Source organism: Somniosus microcephalus, chromosome 1 (genome assembly GCF_052327205.1).
Source record: "Somniosus microcephalus isolate GS21.2 chromosome 1, FLI_Smic_1.0, whole genome shotgun sequence".
Lineage (NCBI taxonomy): Eukaryota > Metazoa > Chordata > Chondrichthyes > Squaliformes > Somniosidae > Somniosus > Somniosus microcephalus.
The window spans coordinates 336561003-336578748 of record NC_140987.1 but is presented as its reverse complement, the minus strand read 5'-3'; the positions used below and the strand labels follow the sequence as shown (position 1 = coordinate 336578748).

General features: G+C 46.7%; 1 protein-coding gene across 1 annotated transcript in view; it reads left to right on the top strand.

The window, feature by feature from the left end:
- Positions 1-7615: 7615 nt before the first annotated feature.
- Positions 7616-17746, top strand: part of LOC147124921 (sodium- and chloride-dependent neutral and basic amino acid transporter B(0+)-like) — a 93408-nt gene continuing 83277 nt past the window's right edge. Inside the window, exons 1-4 of the mRNA XM_085988530.1 lie at positions 7616-7687; positions 7941-8094; positions 12732-12863; positions 13796-13985. Coding sequence (XP_085844656.1) covers positions 7616-7687; positions 7941-8094; positions 12732-12863; positions 13796-13985 — 548 coding nt within the window. The remainder of the gene's footprint in view (positions 7688-7940; positions 8095-12731; positions 12864-13795; positions 13986-17746) is intronic.

Here is a 17746-nt window from a genome sequence, read left to right as displayed (position 1 = left end):
TTCTCAATGGCAGACACCTTTCTGGGATCTGGTCTGATGCCCTCACTGCTAAGGATATCTCCCACGAATGTCAGTTCTGTCACCCCGAGCTGGCATTTCTCCCTATTCAGCTTCAGGTTTGTTTTCCTTGTTGCTTCCAGCAATTTTTTCAGTCTCTTGTCATGCTCAGTTCTTGTGGTTCCCCATACTATGATGTTATCCATTGAGGTATCAACTCCCTCCAGGTGCTCATAGATCATATGGATAGTTTTGTGATACACTTCAGGAGCTGAGGCAATGCCAAATGGTAACCTTAGGAATCTGTATCTGCCAAATGGACTGTTGAACATGCACAGTCTTGAACTTGCCTCGTCCAGTTTCATCTGCCAAAATCCTGATGATGCATCTAACTTGCTGAAACACTTTGCATTTGCAAACTGTGCCATAATTTCCTCACGTGTAGGAAGCTTGAAGTGCTCTCTCTTTATTGCTCTGTTTAGATCTCTTGGATCCAGGCAAATTCTGAGCTTTCCATTCTTTTTGTCCACAACGACGAGGGAACTCACCCACTCAGTTGGCTCATCTATCTTCTGAATCACGTTCAGGCTTTCCATCCTGTCCAACTCTGCCTTCAGTTGCTTTTGAAGAGCAAATGGAACTTTTCTGCATGGATGTATGACCGTTGGCATACTTTTATCTACTCTGATCGTGTGATCTCCTGGAAGGCAGCCTAGACCCTTAAATAGGTCGTTGTACTCTTTCATGAGTTCATCATAGACTGTCCCTCCTTCGCTTTCCACAACGAGGACTCTCTTTACCAGGTTCAGTCTCTCACAGGCTATTAAACCTAGTATGGCTTGCACATCCTTTGGCACCACGATTAATGCTAACGTGTGCTCTCTGTCCTTGTGTGTCACTTTGGCAATGCATCTTCCTTTCACTGGTATATCAGTACCTGAGTATCCTGTCACTTTCACTTTTATTCCATGTATCTTTGGTCTGGGTCTCATTTTCTTAAAATCAGTCTCTGATATCACATTAACTTGTGCTCCAGTATCCAATTTAAATAGAATGTGTATGTCATTCACTTTTAGTGTCAACATCCAGTCTCTTTTTTCTTTTTTGTTTTCAGACACAACATCTACATAGAACTCCTCTATCTCGCTTTCATCTACTGCATGGACCTTGCTTTGCTGCGCTTTGTTCTTACAGCAACGGGCATAATGGTTGTTTTTGTTGCAACTATTGCATGTTTTACCATATGCTGGACACTTTTTTGGTGGATGCTGTGTACCGCATCGACTACATGACTTTCGATTGCCCCTTTCATTTTTGTTCGCTGGCCACGCCTCTTTTTCACATTGGCGCTCTTTTTGTTAAACGGTTTGTGTCCGTTCTTTCTCACTGCATCCACGTTGCAGCTACTGTCACTGAACAGCTCCTTTGCCTGCGACTTCACAGTCTCTTCAGCCCTACACAGTGCTATGGCTTTTCCCAGGTCTAGATTTTGCTCTCTTAGCAGTCTTTCCCTTAGACCATTATCTGGAATACCACACACCAGTCTGTCTTTTATCAGCGAGTCTGTCAGTCCCCCAAATTCACACGTTTACTTCTGTTTCTCAGTTCAGTCACATACTGATCAATAGCCTCTCCCGTTTTCTGTACACATGTGAAAAATCTGTGCCTCTCAAACATCACGTTACATTTAGGTATGCAGTAGGCCTCAAACTGTTCCATTATTTTATCCAGCTTCATTTTGTCTCCATCAGCAGCGAATGTGAAGTTATTATACACCTCCAGCGCTTCATCACCCACGACATGTAAGAACACTGACGCTTTCATTTTATCACTTTTCTCGTCAGCTCCGATTGCTGCTCAATACAACTCCAAACGTTATTTGAATCGCCTCCAATTTTCAGCCACATTACCTGTCAACTGAAGCTTCGCTGGTGGGTGTAAACCTTCCATTTTTCACTTCATTAGCTATTCGCCAAAGGTAAGTAACGATGTTCTCTTTTGGTTTGCTAATATGTGGAGAGCTGATTTAACTTCAGATTTTTCCTCTTCATCTCTTTCAATCACATCTTCTGACACCATGTATTGATTTCTTTGTGGGTTCAATGACGAGACATTTATGAAAGTGAATGTCTTTTAATCTAAAGTTTATTTAACTATGTTAACAGCATTACAGGAGACACCATCTTAGAGATCCATCTAAAACCGAAACTAAAACTAAACTCCCTCTCTCACATGCCCTCTGCTGGTCAGGCATAAATAATCAAACAGGCAAATATGCTGGCAAGGCATCATAATCAAACAGGCAAATACCATCACTATTTGCTGATATCATTACAGTCTTCTCTCACTACGAAGCAATGAAACATGTGCTGGATATCGGCAGTAATGGCGACGGGCTCTTTCCTGAATCTCATGAGCACTCCCAAGAGTCTGTTGTTAAGATCGGGCCCTGTGAGGAGTATGTCATTGAGAGAGACTCCCTGATATGGTGCACTGGAGTCAAACACCACACGGATCTGTTCCGGCTTTTTGGGGTGATAGACTCCGAAGGAAGGGATGTACCAACACTCTTGGCCTTCCTGGAGTTGAGGAGCTATCTCTGCATGATCGTTGAAAAGCAGTTTCTTGACAAATTCTAGGAAGTGTGCTTTCATCTCTGGCTTCTTCTCTAGTGTGCGATGGAGTGAGTTAAGATGATTATAGGCATACCCCCTGTTGTTCGGCAGCCATCGTCTGGGGTTCCGGAAGGATAAGGGTGCAACCCAGCTGTTAGAGCTGTCACGAGATACCTCATTGTCCATAATCTGGAGGAACCTCATGTCGTCGATCGATGGAGCGAGTTTGTGGTCGTTGGCGGTGCGACAGAAGACTGACTGACCCGGGTTCTCTCCAGTGAGCATCATCTGTGTGCTGTTTGTGGAGATCAGCGCTGGGGGGGTTCTGAGGCTGGGCCGTATGACCGAACTTCTCTGTCACTCGGATCTGACTACTGCATGGGGTAAGGTAGCTTGGACGACCATTCTCCAAGATGGAAGTCTTGAGTGTGCTCACCTGAGATGGCTTGTGAGCGCCCTTGAGGCACACATCTCCAACAACGACCCAGCCGAGGTCTAGCCTTTGGGCGAAAGGGGCATCATGTGGACCATTGATCTGTTCCCTTATCTTATGTACCCTCAGGATGTCTCTTCCCAACAACAGAAGTATGCTTGCATCTGGATCAAGAGGTGGGATCTCGTCTGCAATGCGTCTCAGATGACGGTGATGACGAGCTGCATTCGGAGTGGGAATCTCAGAACGGTTGTCGGGGACTTGATTACATTCGATGAGTGTAGGGAGGGGGAGACTAATCTTCCCGTCGGCTGACTCAACAACGTAACCGCAGGCCCTCCTGCCGGCTGTCTCTGATAGTCCAGCACACTTCTTCAGTGTGTAAGGCGACGGAATTTCTTTGACCTTGAAGATGTTGAAGAACTCGGATCTTGCTCGAGAACGATTGCTTTGTTCATCTAGTATGGCATACATCTTTTCAGATTCCTGGTGACATCCTGCAGGGTACACATTAACGAGGCATATCTTGGAGCATGCTCTTGCACTCACTCCTTCTCCACACACCTCGGTGCACCTGGATGTAATCTCCGGACCGGCAGCTCCCTCTCTCCCCCCGCCGTGCTCTGAAGCGGGAGGAGGCGTTTCTGACTTCCAAGGAGCTGGGCCTGGGTGGAGTGCTGAAATGTGCCAATCACTTTCATATTCAGTGCATTTTGCATCTACCTTGCAGTTCTTGGCGAGATGGCTCGTGGAAGAGCAGCACTTGAAACATATAGAGTTCTCTTTAAGATATTGTTTCCGATCTTCCAGGGACATCTCCCTGAAGCCTCTGCACTTCTTTAAAGGATGGGGCTTGTTGTGGATAGGGCATTATTTGCTCATATCCTCAGGTCTCTTCTGAATCTTTGTGTGCTCAGTTGAGGACACTTGCATTTTGTGGACAGATATTGGTGTCTTTCCATGTCTGTCGAACTTGTCTCTTCTGGCAAGTGCTGGGTGGGAGGAGAAGAAGTTGAAGCTGGGGTCATTCCTGGCTTTGGCTTCTTTACGGATGAATTTAATGAACGCAGAGAATGGTGGGAACGCCACGTTGTGCTTTAGCTTGAACTTTGATCCAAACGTTATCCACTTCTCCTGCAGGTTAAATGGAAGCTTCTCAATGATGGGACTTACCCCTCTGGAAGTGTCTAAGTACGATAGACCGGGTAGGTAGCCGTCTTGCTTTGCGGCTTTGAGTTCTGACAGCAGATCTCCAAGGTCGCGGAGCTTCTGGGGTTCCTTACTCGTCAACCTCGGAAAGTTCTCCAGCCTGTCAAAGAGAGCCCTTTCAATGGCTTCAGGCGAGCCGTAGCTTTCTTCCAGCCTCGCCCAAGCCTTCTTCAGCCCCTCTGGCAGCTGTCCCACATTGGCCGCTTTTATCCTGCAGGCCTGTCCGGCGGACTCTGGGCCGAGCCATTTGATAAGGAGGCTGAGCTCTTCTCCTGCCGACAGGTCTAAGCCCGATATGGCATCATGGAAGCAGGACTTCCAAGCCCGATAATTCTCTGGCCTGTCATCAAACTTAATTATCCCCGAAGTCACCAGCTGGGTGCGTGCAAGGTATTTGGTGAGGTCGTAGGTGCTGGGACCTGTGCCAGGGTTGCCTTGGCTAGGGGCTCTGTTGGGGGTCTCAAGGAACCGAGAGGGGATTTGCCTCTGACTTTCTCTATTCGGCGTCCTATTCCTTTGCACCGTGTCTTCCGTTCTGCTGGGAGAGACTCTGCGGCTTGGGGCATGCCGTCTGCTTTGATCTTGGTTGGCAACTTGTGGCACGTTATACGAAGTGCTTGCGTCTGTAAAGATGTGCGGGCCTCCATCCCTTTCTCCTGTAAACTGTATGTCGGCATGGTCGCTCACGTAATCTATGGTGCGCTGTCGTGGACTCTGCCACGGAACGGGAATTAAAGGTTTGTAAGCTGTCTCGGGAACAGCTCCCTCCAAAATTGCCTCGAATACTTGTGTCTCGGCTAATGCAGCATCTATCTCTTTTTGTTGCTGCAGAGCGTCTAATGTGGCTTGGAGATGGGCCTGTTCAGCCTGGTGTTCCACTTGGTGACGGGCCTGTTCCGCTTGGAGTCGGGTCTGTTCTGCTTGGAATCGGGCCTGTTCTGCTTGGAATCGGGCCTGTTCTGCTTGGAATCGGGCCTGTTCTGCTTGGAATCGGGCCTGTTCTGCTTGGGGTTCAGCTTGGAGACGGGCCTGTCTTACTTTTATTTCTATTTCACTGTTCGCATGTGCAGCTCTGGCTTGAGCTGCCACGAGCTTAGCCCGTGCTCTGGCGATAGTCACGCTTATTCTAGAACCACCTGATGACCGTGTACCAGCTTGCGATCTGACGTAACCGGAGCTTATAGACCGATTGTCACCTTCTACAGTTTCGTCTGCCTGTTTAAGGTCTTCTCCTCGCTGCAAAGCATTTTCGTTATTATCTTCTGACATGTTGATGTGAGGTAGATGTGCTCTATGAGGTTAAGGCTTACACTGGGTTCCTCCTGCTCCGCTCTTCACAGCTAGCCGTATTGCTATCTTTTCACTGTACTGGCCGCGCTAGACGTGCTCCTATCCAGTTATCCAGCAAGTTAAACACTTATTCAAAATAATTCTTCGTGAAGCCGTTTGCTGTTTGAAGCCTTTACTTGAACAATTTTGTGAAACTGTAAACAAAGATAAAGTATGTTTTGTACATAAACTGAGTACTATACATTCGATATTACATAAGATATAACATATTTACAACAGTAGAATAGATAAATTGTATAACTAACTAACATTTGGACTAACTTCTATAACTATCACATTTTAACCTTTTATAAACATAGTGTTATCAAAATACTACTCTGACAACATTGCTATTATGCTAAGAAACAAAGATACTCACAGATATTGCGCTTGGCCTAACATATGAAATCAGATTATATTGGATTGTGAAACCCTTATGGAATCCTCCATTACTGCCAGGTTCTTCCTGGAATTCTACTTCCTGTGTTACACCAGAAGAAATGTACGAAGGTCAAATGACCTCTCACAGGAAGAAAGGAATAAAAGTCAAATGACCTCACACAGGAAGAAAGGAGCAAAGGTCAAATGACCTCACACAGGAAGAAAGGAACAAAGGTCAAATGACCTCTGCTTCATACAAACACACTGCTAAAACAATAACCACCACCAGAGGGTGCTATCTGCACACATAAAATAGTCCATCGGTCCAGAACAGTTCCAGCCTTTTAAGTGGAGCCCGTCCCATCGGAACAGCTCCTTCTTTCCCCAGTACTGGTGCCAGTGCCCCATGAAGCAAAACCCCTGCCCTCCACACCACTCTTTGAGCCACGCATTTAACCTTCGAATCTGCTTATCCCTGTGCCATTTGGCGTGTGGCTCAGCTAACAATCCAGAGATTATTACCTTTGAGGTTCTGTGTTTTAATTTGGACCTCAACTCCTCAAACTCTCTCAGCAGAACCTCATTCCTAGTTCTATCTATGTCATTGGTTCCTACGTGGACCACGACACTGGATCCTCCCCCTCCCACTCCAAGTTCTTCTCTATTAGATTGAAACAGTAATTCTGACCTCTGTTATACCCAATTAAATCTCTTCATCAAACACACAATCCATCGCACATTAGGTTAGCCATTACTGTCGGTGATATTAGTGAATAAACATTGAACGTATTTAGATCACATTCCTCTTTCTGGTGTTTTAATGGAGACATTAACCTGTTAATTTTAAAGGGTTAACACCTCCACTAATATAGCAGATGGAGGAACCTCATCTGAACTTGTTAATCGTCTGTCCGCTAATATTACCAACAGTAATTTCTCTCTGATAGTATGAAGGACAGTTGGCTCCAAGACCCCTTTAGTGCTAATAGTGCAGCGACACTGCACATCCTGTGTGTCTGTGACATAACATAAACTCCACAGGCACAGCTGAACTGACATCAGTCTGTGAATTTGCATTGGATGTGAGGCCATCTGGAACAGATAGTCTCAGTATAACCAAATATTCAAAATATAATTTAAAGTTTAAAATGAACTCAGGCACCAGTGCCTTGTCTTTAAGTTTCTGACACCAGAACAGACTGTCCCATTTTTGAGCAAACACATGCAGAGTTCTGCACTGCCTGAGCTCCTGATTGGTGCAGGTGCACGTGGTGCTGTCCCCTTTAAAAATGCCGCTGCTGTCAAACCAGTAGATGCAGAATAACTGCCCTTTGGTACTGAGTGTTCTGAAACTAATGCAAATAATCTGCAATAGGAACGTTTAGTCTGGAAATTGAGTAATTCACAGCAGAAGTACTCTGTGAGCTTGGGTATCAGCAGACCCTGAGTTAACGGAGCTACACCCCTTTTAAACAGCACAAGGGACTTGTTTCTGACTGTGGAAGAGTCATTGCCTGGTGTGGAGCTGAATCATCCTTAACCAGAGTCCCGGAGCAGTGGAAAGTTTGAAGCATTTTGGACAAAAGTGTCCAACTCAAGGTTTATATCCAACCCCTGAGCAAGTAGAAGAATCGTTCATCATTGTCCAAACATGGACCAGAGAGAATTGGCTTTATCTGGGTTCTCACAGAATGACCATCAAACACACCTTCCAGAGGACACAGTGAGTATTTTATGAAAACACAACAGTAAACTCATGTAAAACCCTGAGAGGTGCTGATGATTTGGGGGTTTTGGTTGTTGTGAATTGCAGAGGCTCTCTGTGGGGTTCAGGGTGTTTCCAAACTACCAACCGATTGCTGCTAAATGGAGAACAACACAGTGTTTCTGTAGTGGGTGAAAACTGTACTTTTTGCTTGAGTTCTAGTCTGACAAAGTCTAACTTTTGAGTCGGCCATTTCCTCTCTTTCCCCCAGGCTGTCACCAGTGAACATGGGGGTGAAAGTGATGAGAATGTGGAGCGAGGCAACTGGTCCTCGAAGACTGACTACTTGCTCTCAGTGATCGGCTGTGCTGTGGGTCTGGGCAATGTCTGGCGATTCCCTTACCTGGCTTACAAAAATGGAGGAGGTACTGTCGTCAAATCCAAAATACAGGGGAGAGAAAGCAGAAATAAAGGGAACAATTCATTGATTTATAAAGAATATATTACATTCAATGATCCAGGGAAACTTTTATTGCTCTAGGTAAATAACACAGGGTTAAACATTGTGATATAAGAAACAATGAATTGAATCTCACAGTTTTAAACCGTTGACTATTTATACAATCTTTTTTCTTGGGATGTGGGTGATGTGACAAGGTGGTATTTATTGCCATTCCCGAGTTGTTCTGAGGGCAGTAAGAGATAACCACATGGTGTGGGACTGGAGTCATGTGTAGGTCAGATCAGGTAGGGGTGGCAGTAAAGTTTTCAGCTGAGGACATTAGTGAACCAGTTGGGTTTTTACAACACTCCATTACCTGTAATTGTCATTTTTAGTTCCAGCCCACAGGTTCCCAGATTTATTGAATTAAATTTCACAATTTGTCTTGATGGAATTTGAACTGGTGAACTGCAGATTCCTAGTCCAGTACCTGAACCACTGCAGTTAAAGTACAGCTCCATGTTTAGCTAGAGAATAGGGAATGAATAAAAAGATTATCCCACCAGTGTAAGACGTGCGGAATTCTTCTTCTTCTTAGGCAGTCCCTTGGAACCGAGGATGACTTGCTTCCACGTTTAAAATGAGTTCTCAGGTGACTGATGAGTCTAATGCGGGACCTACATTCTCTGTCACAGGTGGGGCAGATGGTGGTTGAAGGGGCGGGTGGGTGGGGTGCTTGGGTTGACGTGCGCTCCTTCCGCTCTTTGCGCTTGACTTCCGCTTGCACCCGGCGAAGATACTCGAGGTATTCGGCGCCTTCCCGGATGTTTCTCCTCCACTTTGTATGGTCTTGGGCCAAGGATTCCCAGGTGTTGGTGGGGATGTGGCACTTTTTCAAGGAGACTTTGAGAGTGTCCATGAAGCGTTTCCTCTGCCCACCTGGGGCTCTCTTGCTGTGCCGGAGCTCCGAGTAGAGTGCTTGTTTTGGGAGTCTCGTATCGGGCATGCGGATGATGTGACCCGTCCATCGGAGCTGATCGAGTGTGGTCAAAGCTTCAATGCTGGGGTTGTTGGCCTGAGCGAGAACACTGACGTTGGTGTGCCTATCCTGCCAATGGATTTGCAGGATCTTGCGGAGGCAGCATTGGTGATACCTCTCCAGTACTTTGAGGTGCCTGCTGTACATGGTGCATGTCTCTGAAGCATACAGGAGGGCGGGTATTACTACTGCTCTGTAGACCATGAGCTTGGTGCCGGGTTTGAGGTCCTGGTCTTCAAACACTCTCTTCCTCAGGTGACCGAAGGCTGCACTGGCACACTGAAGGCGGTGTTGGACTTCGTCATCAACGTCTGCCCTTGTTGACAGTAGGCTCCCAAGGTATGGAAAGTGGTCCACGTTGCCTATAGAAACGATGAATTGAATCTCTCAGCTTTAAACCATTGACTATTTATACAATCTTTTTCCTTGGGATGTGGGTGATGTGACAAGGTGGTATTTATTGCCATTCCCGAGTTGTTCTGAGGGCAGTAAGAGATAACCACATGGTGAGGGACTGGAGTCATGTGTAGGTCAGGCCAGGTAGGGGTGGCAGTGACCTTTTCAGCTGAGGACATTAGTGAACCAGTTGGGTTTTTACAACACTCCATTACCTGTTATTGTCATTTTTAGTTCCAGCCCACAGTTTCCCAGATTTATTGAATTAAATTTCACAATTTGTCTTGATGGGATTTGAACTGGTGAACTGCAGAATCCTAGTACAGTACCAGAACCATTGCACTTAAAGAGCATCTCCACGATTAGCTAGAGAATAGAGAATGAATAAAAAGATTATTCCACCAGTGTAAGATGTGCGGAATTACTCCTCGCCCCCTCTTACAGGTTATAGAGTTTGGACTTGAGACTTATGAGAAATTACACCAGACACACGGGTTCTGTCTTTAACCTTTTATTGTTCCTAAGACAGGTTCAAAACCCCAACCACTATCCGAGCAGTTCACCAATAATATTACAGGAAATCAGACATACAACCACCCGCCGATGATCGGTCCGGCATTGATTGTAGATCCTTGTAAGCGAAAACACTGGCCAGGCCCCTCCTTCCTCTGACTGCAGCTTGATCCTTGTACGTGAGATGACTGGCCAAGCCATCTTCCTTTGACTGCAGTGCTGGTTTTCTTTAGCCACCGTGCTTTATACAGCTTTCCTTGTCTTTTGCATTAAATCATTCATTCAGAGATAGTGAAATGTTCCTTTAATATTGGATGAATTGTTTGAGCTGTCAAATGTTTACACTCACACATCCTGTGTGGTTATTATTCAGTTTGTCCTTATCACAGCCCAAAATTGTTCATTCACTCCGAAAGTTTACAAAGGTGGCAGAAGACCACTTGGTTCTATTCATGAGTTACGTCGTATTCTGCATTTCAAAACTTCAACGGTTTGACTTCTCACCTCAGAAAGGTCACTGGAGACACCATGGGGGAAAAATTCAGTTGGTAGTGCCACCCACTAGCGCCTTAAGAGGGCGCTAAGTGGGGCGCAAAGCAACTAGCGCCCGGGCGCGGCGATATCTGCGCCTCTCGCGAAATTAACCGGACATTTTGCGGCGGCACTGAACAATACCGCCACGATCTCCTGCGCCGGCAGATCGTGATGTCAGTCGAGTGCGCAGCGCCCCGTTAGCACCCCGGACTGGAAATTGAGTGGCGCCCCCTGCATTACCACCTGCCGCTAGCAACGACAGGTTGAGGAGAGCGTTATGCTGTCAGAAAGGGACTAGGGGAGCGCTACTTAAAGGCAACCGCTTCCTGCCTTTTTTTGTCGGTGACATTCTTGCACCGCGCATTCTGAGAGAGAGAGAGAGAGACTTCTGGAGAGATTCAACGCCGTGTGAAGGAGTTTTGAGTACTGAGCAGCACTTTGCAGGTTGGTTTTGATTTGCCCTTCCTTGTATCGATTTAGAAGAGGCTGTGGGGGCTGCACTCTGAGCTCTTTCCCTGGTTCTCTCCATTGTTCTTTGCAGCAGATTTGATGTACAGGTCTCTCCAGGCCGAGATTCAGGCTGAGATTCAAGGCTGCAATGAGCAGGATGTAGATGGAGAGCAAGATCAACCCTCCCCTTTAAGATAAAAACAGAACGTTTCAGGTCAATGACCATTCGCCAGAACTCCCCTTTAAGAATTGGACGGTGCCAGTGTGTCTGTGTTCCATTGCTGACTGACATCACAAGAGCTTCGCCAGCGCTGTGAGGTAGCGCCTCGCTCCTCAGCCTTAGCACCTTAAGAGAGGTGTGTAGAGCCTGATTTAGCGCTCCAATCACCTCCAGGGGTGATAAAAGCCAAGTTTGCTGTCGGAGGCGATAATTAGCGCCAGTCGCTAAACTTTGCGCACCGCCGATAATAGCGCCCCAAGCGGGGCGATACTGAATTTCTCCCCCCATGTCTACAATCTAAGGGGGTTTGTTTCTCTCTGTTGACTCTCACTACCCCCTGCAGTCACAACCATGTTTCCTGCCTTATCAGTGAAAGACTGCTTGTTACATTCACCAATTTTATTTCACTTTGTAAAACGTTTTTGCCTGGCAAAGCATTTGAAGAAATATTAAAATTAAGGGTCTGTATATATTTTCTACACCAGTCCCTTCCAGAGTAAATCCAACAAGCTCAGGGAATATCTAGGAGTGAGATTTATATTTATAGAAAGACTGACACTGATTGTAATCCCCTTTAAATAAATGTGTTTTTCATTAAAAAGAGTGAGATACATCAAATAGATGGTATTTGAAACCAAAATGAATGAGCTTTAACAGGTGTGTAGAACTGATGATTTATTACTTTGAATATCTTTTAAAGTATTAATGACATGGCTGTTTGTTAGACAGGGGGCAATGGGCCGGTAATGATGGGAATATGGACTCATGACTTCATCCTGTCGTTACCGTTCAGTTTCCTTATGAACCCTATAAAAGGGGTAGGTGCAGGAAGCACCGGCCTGGACTTCCACTGACAATATCATTGAGGGCAAAACGGGTGTAAAACTGATGAGAATGGGTCCCACCCCGAAATCAACTCCAGGGAAAGGTCCAACACGGACATTGTGGCTTGATCTAAAAATAGCGAGGAAATTCAGGGCTGTGGTGTTATTTGATGTTATAATCATATATTTCTGCACTTTGACAATCTGTAGTTTCGACAGTAAAGATCGATCCTCCATTTCCTGGAGCAAAATCAACTCAAAAAGTTTCTGCTGGGAGCACAGATTGTATTTTCACCTCCAGCACCGACCCCAGAATGAATTCCCTGTAAAATACTTGACTGTGCTGAAATAGAGCATTGGCTTTGTGCCAGGTGCCATTTGAGTCTCTCAAGTGCAAGGAACTGGGGTGTTGGGAGTAATGCAATAGGATAAGAGCCTGAATGTTCATTGTGGCTATTTTTGTTTAGTATTCAGATGCTGAGCAAACTTGCAATCTGCAGTCACACTGTTCTGTCAATGACAATATTTGGTTCCTGTGTTGATATGAAATGGTTTGTTTAGTTGTTTAACATCCACCTCAAAACTGCATGAATAAACCTGGTTACTCTAAAATCCATACAACTTTTCTTTTCTATTTTTGTCAGGTGTGTTTCTTATTCCTTATACGCTCATGCTGGCACTCGCTGGGATGCCAGTGTTTTTCTTGGAATCTTCCTTTGGGCAGTTTACCAGCCTCGGACCTGTTGCAGTGTGGAAAGCCGTGCCAATGCTACAAGGTTAATGTTTAATCAGCAACACAAGCTTAGCAACAGTTTAAATGAGTAATAGTGTTTAATTCATATTAATATATAAGCCATGAGCTTATCTCAACAGGCTAAATTCTTTAAGAGACAGGACATTGTCCAGATCTACAGTGACTATGATAAGCCTGGTCGACAATGAGCAACTAATCTCAACAAAGTATTCTTACTATACTATTTTAAAGGTGTTACCCAGGACTACAGTAGCTACTCTTAGCACGGGTTATTTTTGCATTTTAGTTTGAACTCTTTCATTGTTGCCAGGCAGCATAATTAACATTATCTGTGCACTATATCCTCACGGGCTCTTGCTCGAATCTTTCTTGACCTGCCCATTCGTACACACCCCACTTGTGTAATTTACCTTATTCAGTGCTTTTTTCTTCTTTAATTCGAGATTTAAAAAATAAGAAGAACCTCGGTTTTACAGTTCATTATTTTCACTAGCACACCTCCTGTGGCGTTGCTGACAGTGTCAGATGATAAACTGTTTTATAAGGACAGAGACTTTACACCGTGTAACATGCCATGTAACATTCTGCTGCTTAGAGCTGTGTTTAATTTGGCCTTTAAGGCCAGGCGGGTTAAGCACTGTAAATAGGTACATTCCGAGGTCAATCAGTGATTAATTGTTTCTCTGTAGATTGCAGCTGGTTGTGAATTCCTGGCTTTCCACAAGGTCAGAAAACCAGGAGGAAATAATTGGCCCTCTTCTTATCTTTATATTATCTAGATAGTTAAGCTAATATGACAAAAGTGTGATTTCTGAAGTAATATTGACTCCAAACCTATTTCAGTATAACAATTTGCATTAAACTAGTTGGGAATAAAGTACAGCTGAATCCATGTGAAAGAATTTATTTCAAATCGTTTCTAATCTAAGCTCTTGTTTCTCGTTCCATTTTAAGGTGTGGGGATCACTATGGTCTTTGTGGTTACAATTTCCAACATTTCCTACTGCTGCATCATCAGCTACAGCCTGTTCTATTTGTTTGCTTCCTTCCAATCCCCCCTGCCGTGGGCAGACTGCTTCAGTTGGTGGGGAGCAGATGAAACATGCAGCAGGACTCCCAAAGGTACTGTGTTAACTTCTATTGGGTAAAGTATAGACACCGACTGTTCATTTTTCATTCTGTCGGTCTGAGTGAGTGAGAAAAGTTGACAATAGTTTCAGTGGCCATCTTCATTTTGACCGTACAGCAGAAATGTTTGGATAGAAATCAGCAGCAGGAACCGTGTTAATGAGTCACTGGGCTTTCAGGATAGTCGGTAATAAATGCTTATGAACAAGCGAAATACTTTACGGAAACTAGTTGATCTCCCATGGAGTTGCTCATTGGCCAAAGTAAAAACAAAAACAGTGGCTCTTTCTTCCTGTAACTGGCTCTCTGCTGGCAATATATTCTCTAATTCTTTCTCTTTTGCTCTCTCGATCTTTCTGTTTCTCTTCCACTCATTTTATCTCCGGGAGTTGAATTCAGGAGCACCCATTTTTGTGCACCTTCCCCAGTGTTAAAATCCCGTGCTCAAATATTGGGCCTCGAACCTCATCATCATGAATCCTGTGCAGCGGCCCACAGGTAAGTACATATGTGGTGCATCGTTGGTCATCAGGGGCCTGAAGTGTGCAGCGGGGATCGAGAGGTCCGGAGGGAGAGATATCGGTTCATGGGTGTCTGGCTGTGAGGCCGGGGTCCAGCAGGAAGATTAGATGTCAAGGCCAGGGTCTGGATGTCGGCGATCTCAGGAATGGGAGCGGTGGTGATTGTGGTAAGTACGGCCATTTTTATACATACGGGATGTTTAGGGTTGGTTTTCTCTGGCAAAACAATGTTGCAGCAGGAGCTGAAGTAGGTGTTAGGCCCCTTATTTCATATACAAATGGCCTAACGCCTGCTTCAAGTATGGGTAAAGGACGGCTCCTGGTTGTCCTCACCGGTTGTTGTGGGAGGCGCACTTCTGGTCGCAAGTGTTCGCACTTCCTGCCCACCATTAGGATGCCACGTAGGTACCACCCAGCCCAATGCAATCCCTGCCCTCTTTTGATCTCCAGGTTTCTGTGTTTGTGTCTCACCTATTTTCTCTTGTCTGTGTACCTGTGTTTGTCCAGGAATCTTTTCTCCTTCTTTTTTATTACAAGGCCTGATGTGATGCTTTACTGTTTCTGAAGCCTGAAGGGAGATCTTATGGAGGTAATGGATATGCGCAGTAACCAGAAGTAATTACCAGATAGGCTATGCATTGTTGAAAATATTGGGAGTTGAGATTTGCACATCAGGATGATCTAAGATGTGTGAGCCAGCATAGAGTCAGAAGTTTAGTAAAGCCTTGAAAATGTAACAATGTGGCATCTGGATATCTGTGTGAGGGGCCTGGTTTGGAGTGAATCAGGGAGCTTGCGGCCTGGGCTCATGATTGGAGGGAGCAGGGAGGCAGGGGTTTGGCCCCAGGGTTATAGTTGGGCTGGGAGCTCAATGATTGGTCCGTGCTTACTGTGTGAGCAATAATATATTAACAATCACATGGTTAGCACAAACTGTTGTGTATGTACCTTTAAGAGAGAACTGCTTTTATATTGTAGTACCGGCAGTGACCACACCTGTATATAAAGCCGTAGCAGGCTTCTGTACTTTCAGTTCCAGCATACCCTCTGTTCAGTAAACACCTGTTATTATCGTTCTCCTGCAGTCCGTGTGTTATTGATACGCGGACACCACACTGGCGACAAGCAGGTTCGAACTCACCTGCAGTACTGCATCACCTCATGGGGATCCATCCCTGAAAAGAAGCTTCTTGGAGGTCGAAGTCAGAGCAACGGGCGTTGTAAGAGTCATGAAAGTTTAAGAAATTGTAAAGAAGAAAGAAAATACTTTAAAATATTGGTTAAATATTATGGTACAGTATGTATGTACATTTGTTGATTATTGATGCATATTCTAGCATGATATAGTTAATTTACCTGGCTGACTTATTGTATTGAGAAACCCCCTCTTTTCTTGTTCCAATAGTATAGTCTGAGATACCCCTGTAGGAGTCTACGTACTCCTAACAAAATATACTGAACTCGGAGAGGTTCAACAGAAAATGTTTAATTGTTGAGACCACATGTTGAACACAAAAATGGTGTCAGAGACTACACCAAGTCCGACTCTCTTTAATCAGTCCACAGCTTCCACTGCTCCTCCCCTGCTCTGGGCTTAACTATGTTGCATGTTCGAGTTTCTTAAAGGTGTGATCCTTCTTAAAGGCATGACGCCTGATTTATAGTCTACGGACCGAAAAGCGGATTGTGTCCTTTCTGTGATCGGTACTCCACACAGCTACCCCCAGAATTCGCTAGTAGGGAGTGTACGAACCGGCATGGCGGCTTGATGGCACGGCCGGAACGGCTCTTGGCGGTTGGTGTCGGGAGCGGGGCGGTCTGACGCGTCGGGCTCTTAGGCAGTCTGCCCCGCAGTGGGGGTTGGCCCACTTGAATGGGTTCGTCGGGCTCTAGGTGCGCCAGCTTGAGCCGGTCGACCGACACCTTGACAGTTCTGCCGCCCACTTGGAGGAGGAAGAACTTGTTCCCCGTCTGGAGTACCTTGTAGGGTCCGCCGTATGGGGGCCGTAGAGGTCCTTGGTGGGCGTCATGGCGCACGAAAACAAATTTGGCCATGTGCAGGCTAGGTGGTACGTGGGTTGCTGGTTCGCCGTGCCAGCCGGTGGGTACCAGAGCGAACTGTTGTGCTCGGTTGGCGAAAGTGCAGCGTTCCTGGTCAGCCGACCAGGGGGTCGTGGCGGTGGGCAGGAACTCTCCGGGTACGTGCAGCGGCTGGCCGTACACGAGTTCCGCTGCCGAGGCTTGCAGGTCTTCCTTGACCGCGGAGCGTAGGCCAAGTAGCACCCACGGGAGGCAGTCGATCCAAGCCTCGTCCTTGAGGCTGGCACGGAGGGACGCCTTCCTGGACCTGTGGAATCGCTCGCACAGTCTGTTGGCTTGGGGGTGGTAAGCCGTGGTGCGGTGAACGGCCACACCGAGGTTTCGGGCGATGGCGGCCCACAGATAAGAGGTGAACCGCAGGCCTCTATCCGACGTCATGTCGGAGGGGACGCCGAACCGAGCGACCCAGGTCCCGATGAACGCCCTCGCGATGTCGGCGGTGGTGGTGGACGTCAGTGGAATGGCCTCGGGCCAGTGGGTGGTACGGTCCACGATTGTCAGCAGGTGCGTGTGACCTTGTGATGACGGCAGGGGGCCGACGAGGTCGATGTGGACGTGGTCAAACCTTCTTTCTGGCACGGTGAACTCCTTGAGTGGGGCTTTGAAGTGCTGGTGGATTTTGGCATGCTGGCAAGCTATGCAGGATCTGGACCAGATGCGCACATCTTTGCGCAGGCCGCGCCAGACAAATCGGTTGGCCTCCAGTCTAATGGATGCGTGGGTGCCGGGGTGTGAGAGGCCGTGGACGATGTCGAACACCCGTTTTCGCCAGGACGCCGGGACTACGGGGCGGGGTTGCGCCAAGGAGGTGTCGCATTTGACTGTGACGGCGGACGGGCCACAGGCGACGTCAGTCAGTCGCAGCCCTGGGAGGGTTGTGGGCGTGGAGAGCAGATCGGGGTCGGTGCGTTGCTCTGCTGGCAGTTGAGCATAGTCCACTGCCAGGTGGGCGCCGTGGACGGCGGGGCGGCATAGGCAGTCAGCCACCACGTTGTCTCGACCGGAAACGTGCCGAATGTCCGTGGTGAATTCGGACACCGCGGCGAGCTGGCGTTGTTGCCTGGCTGACCACGGGTCCACAGATTTTGCCATCGCGAATGTCAGGGGTTTGTGGTCGACAAACGCGGTGAAGGGGCGGCCCTCCAGAAGAAATCTA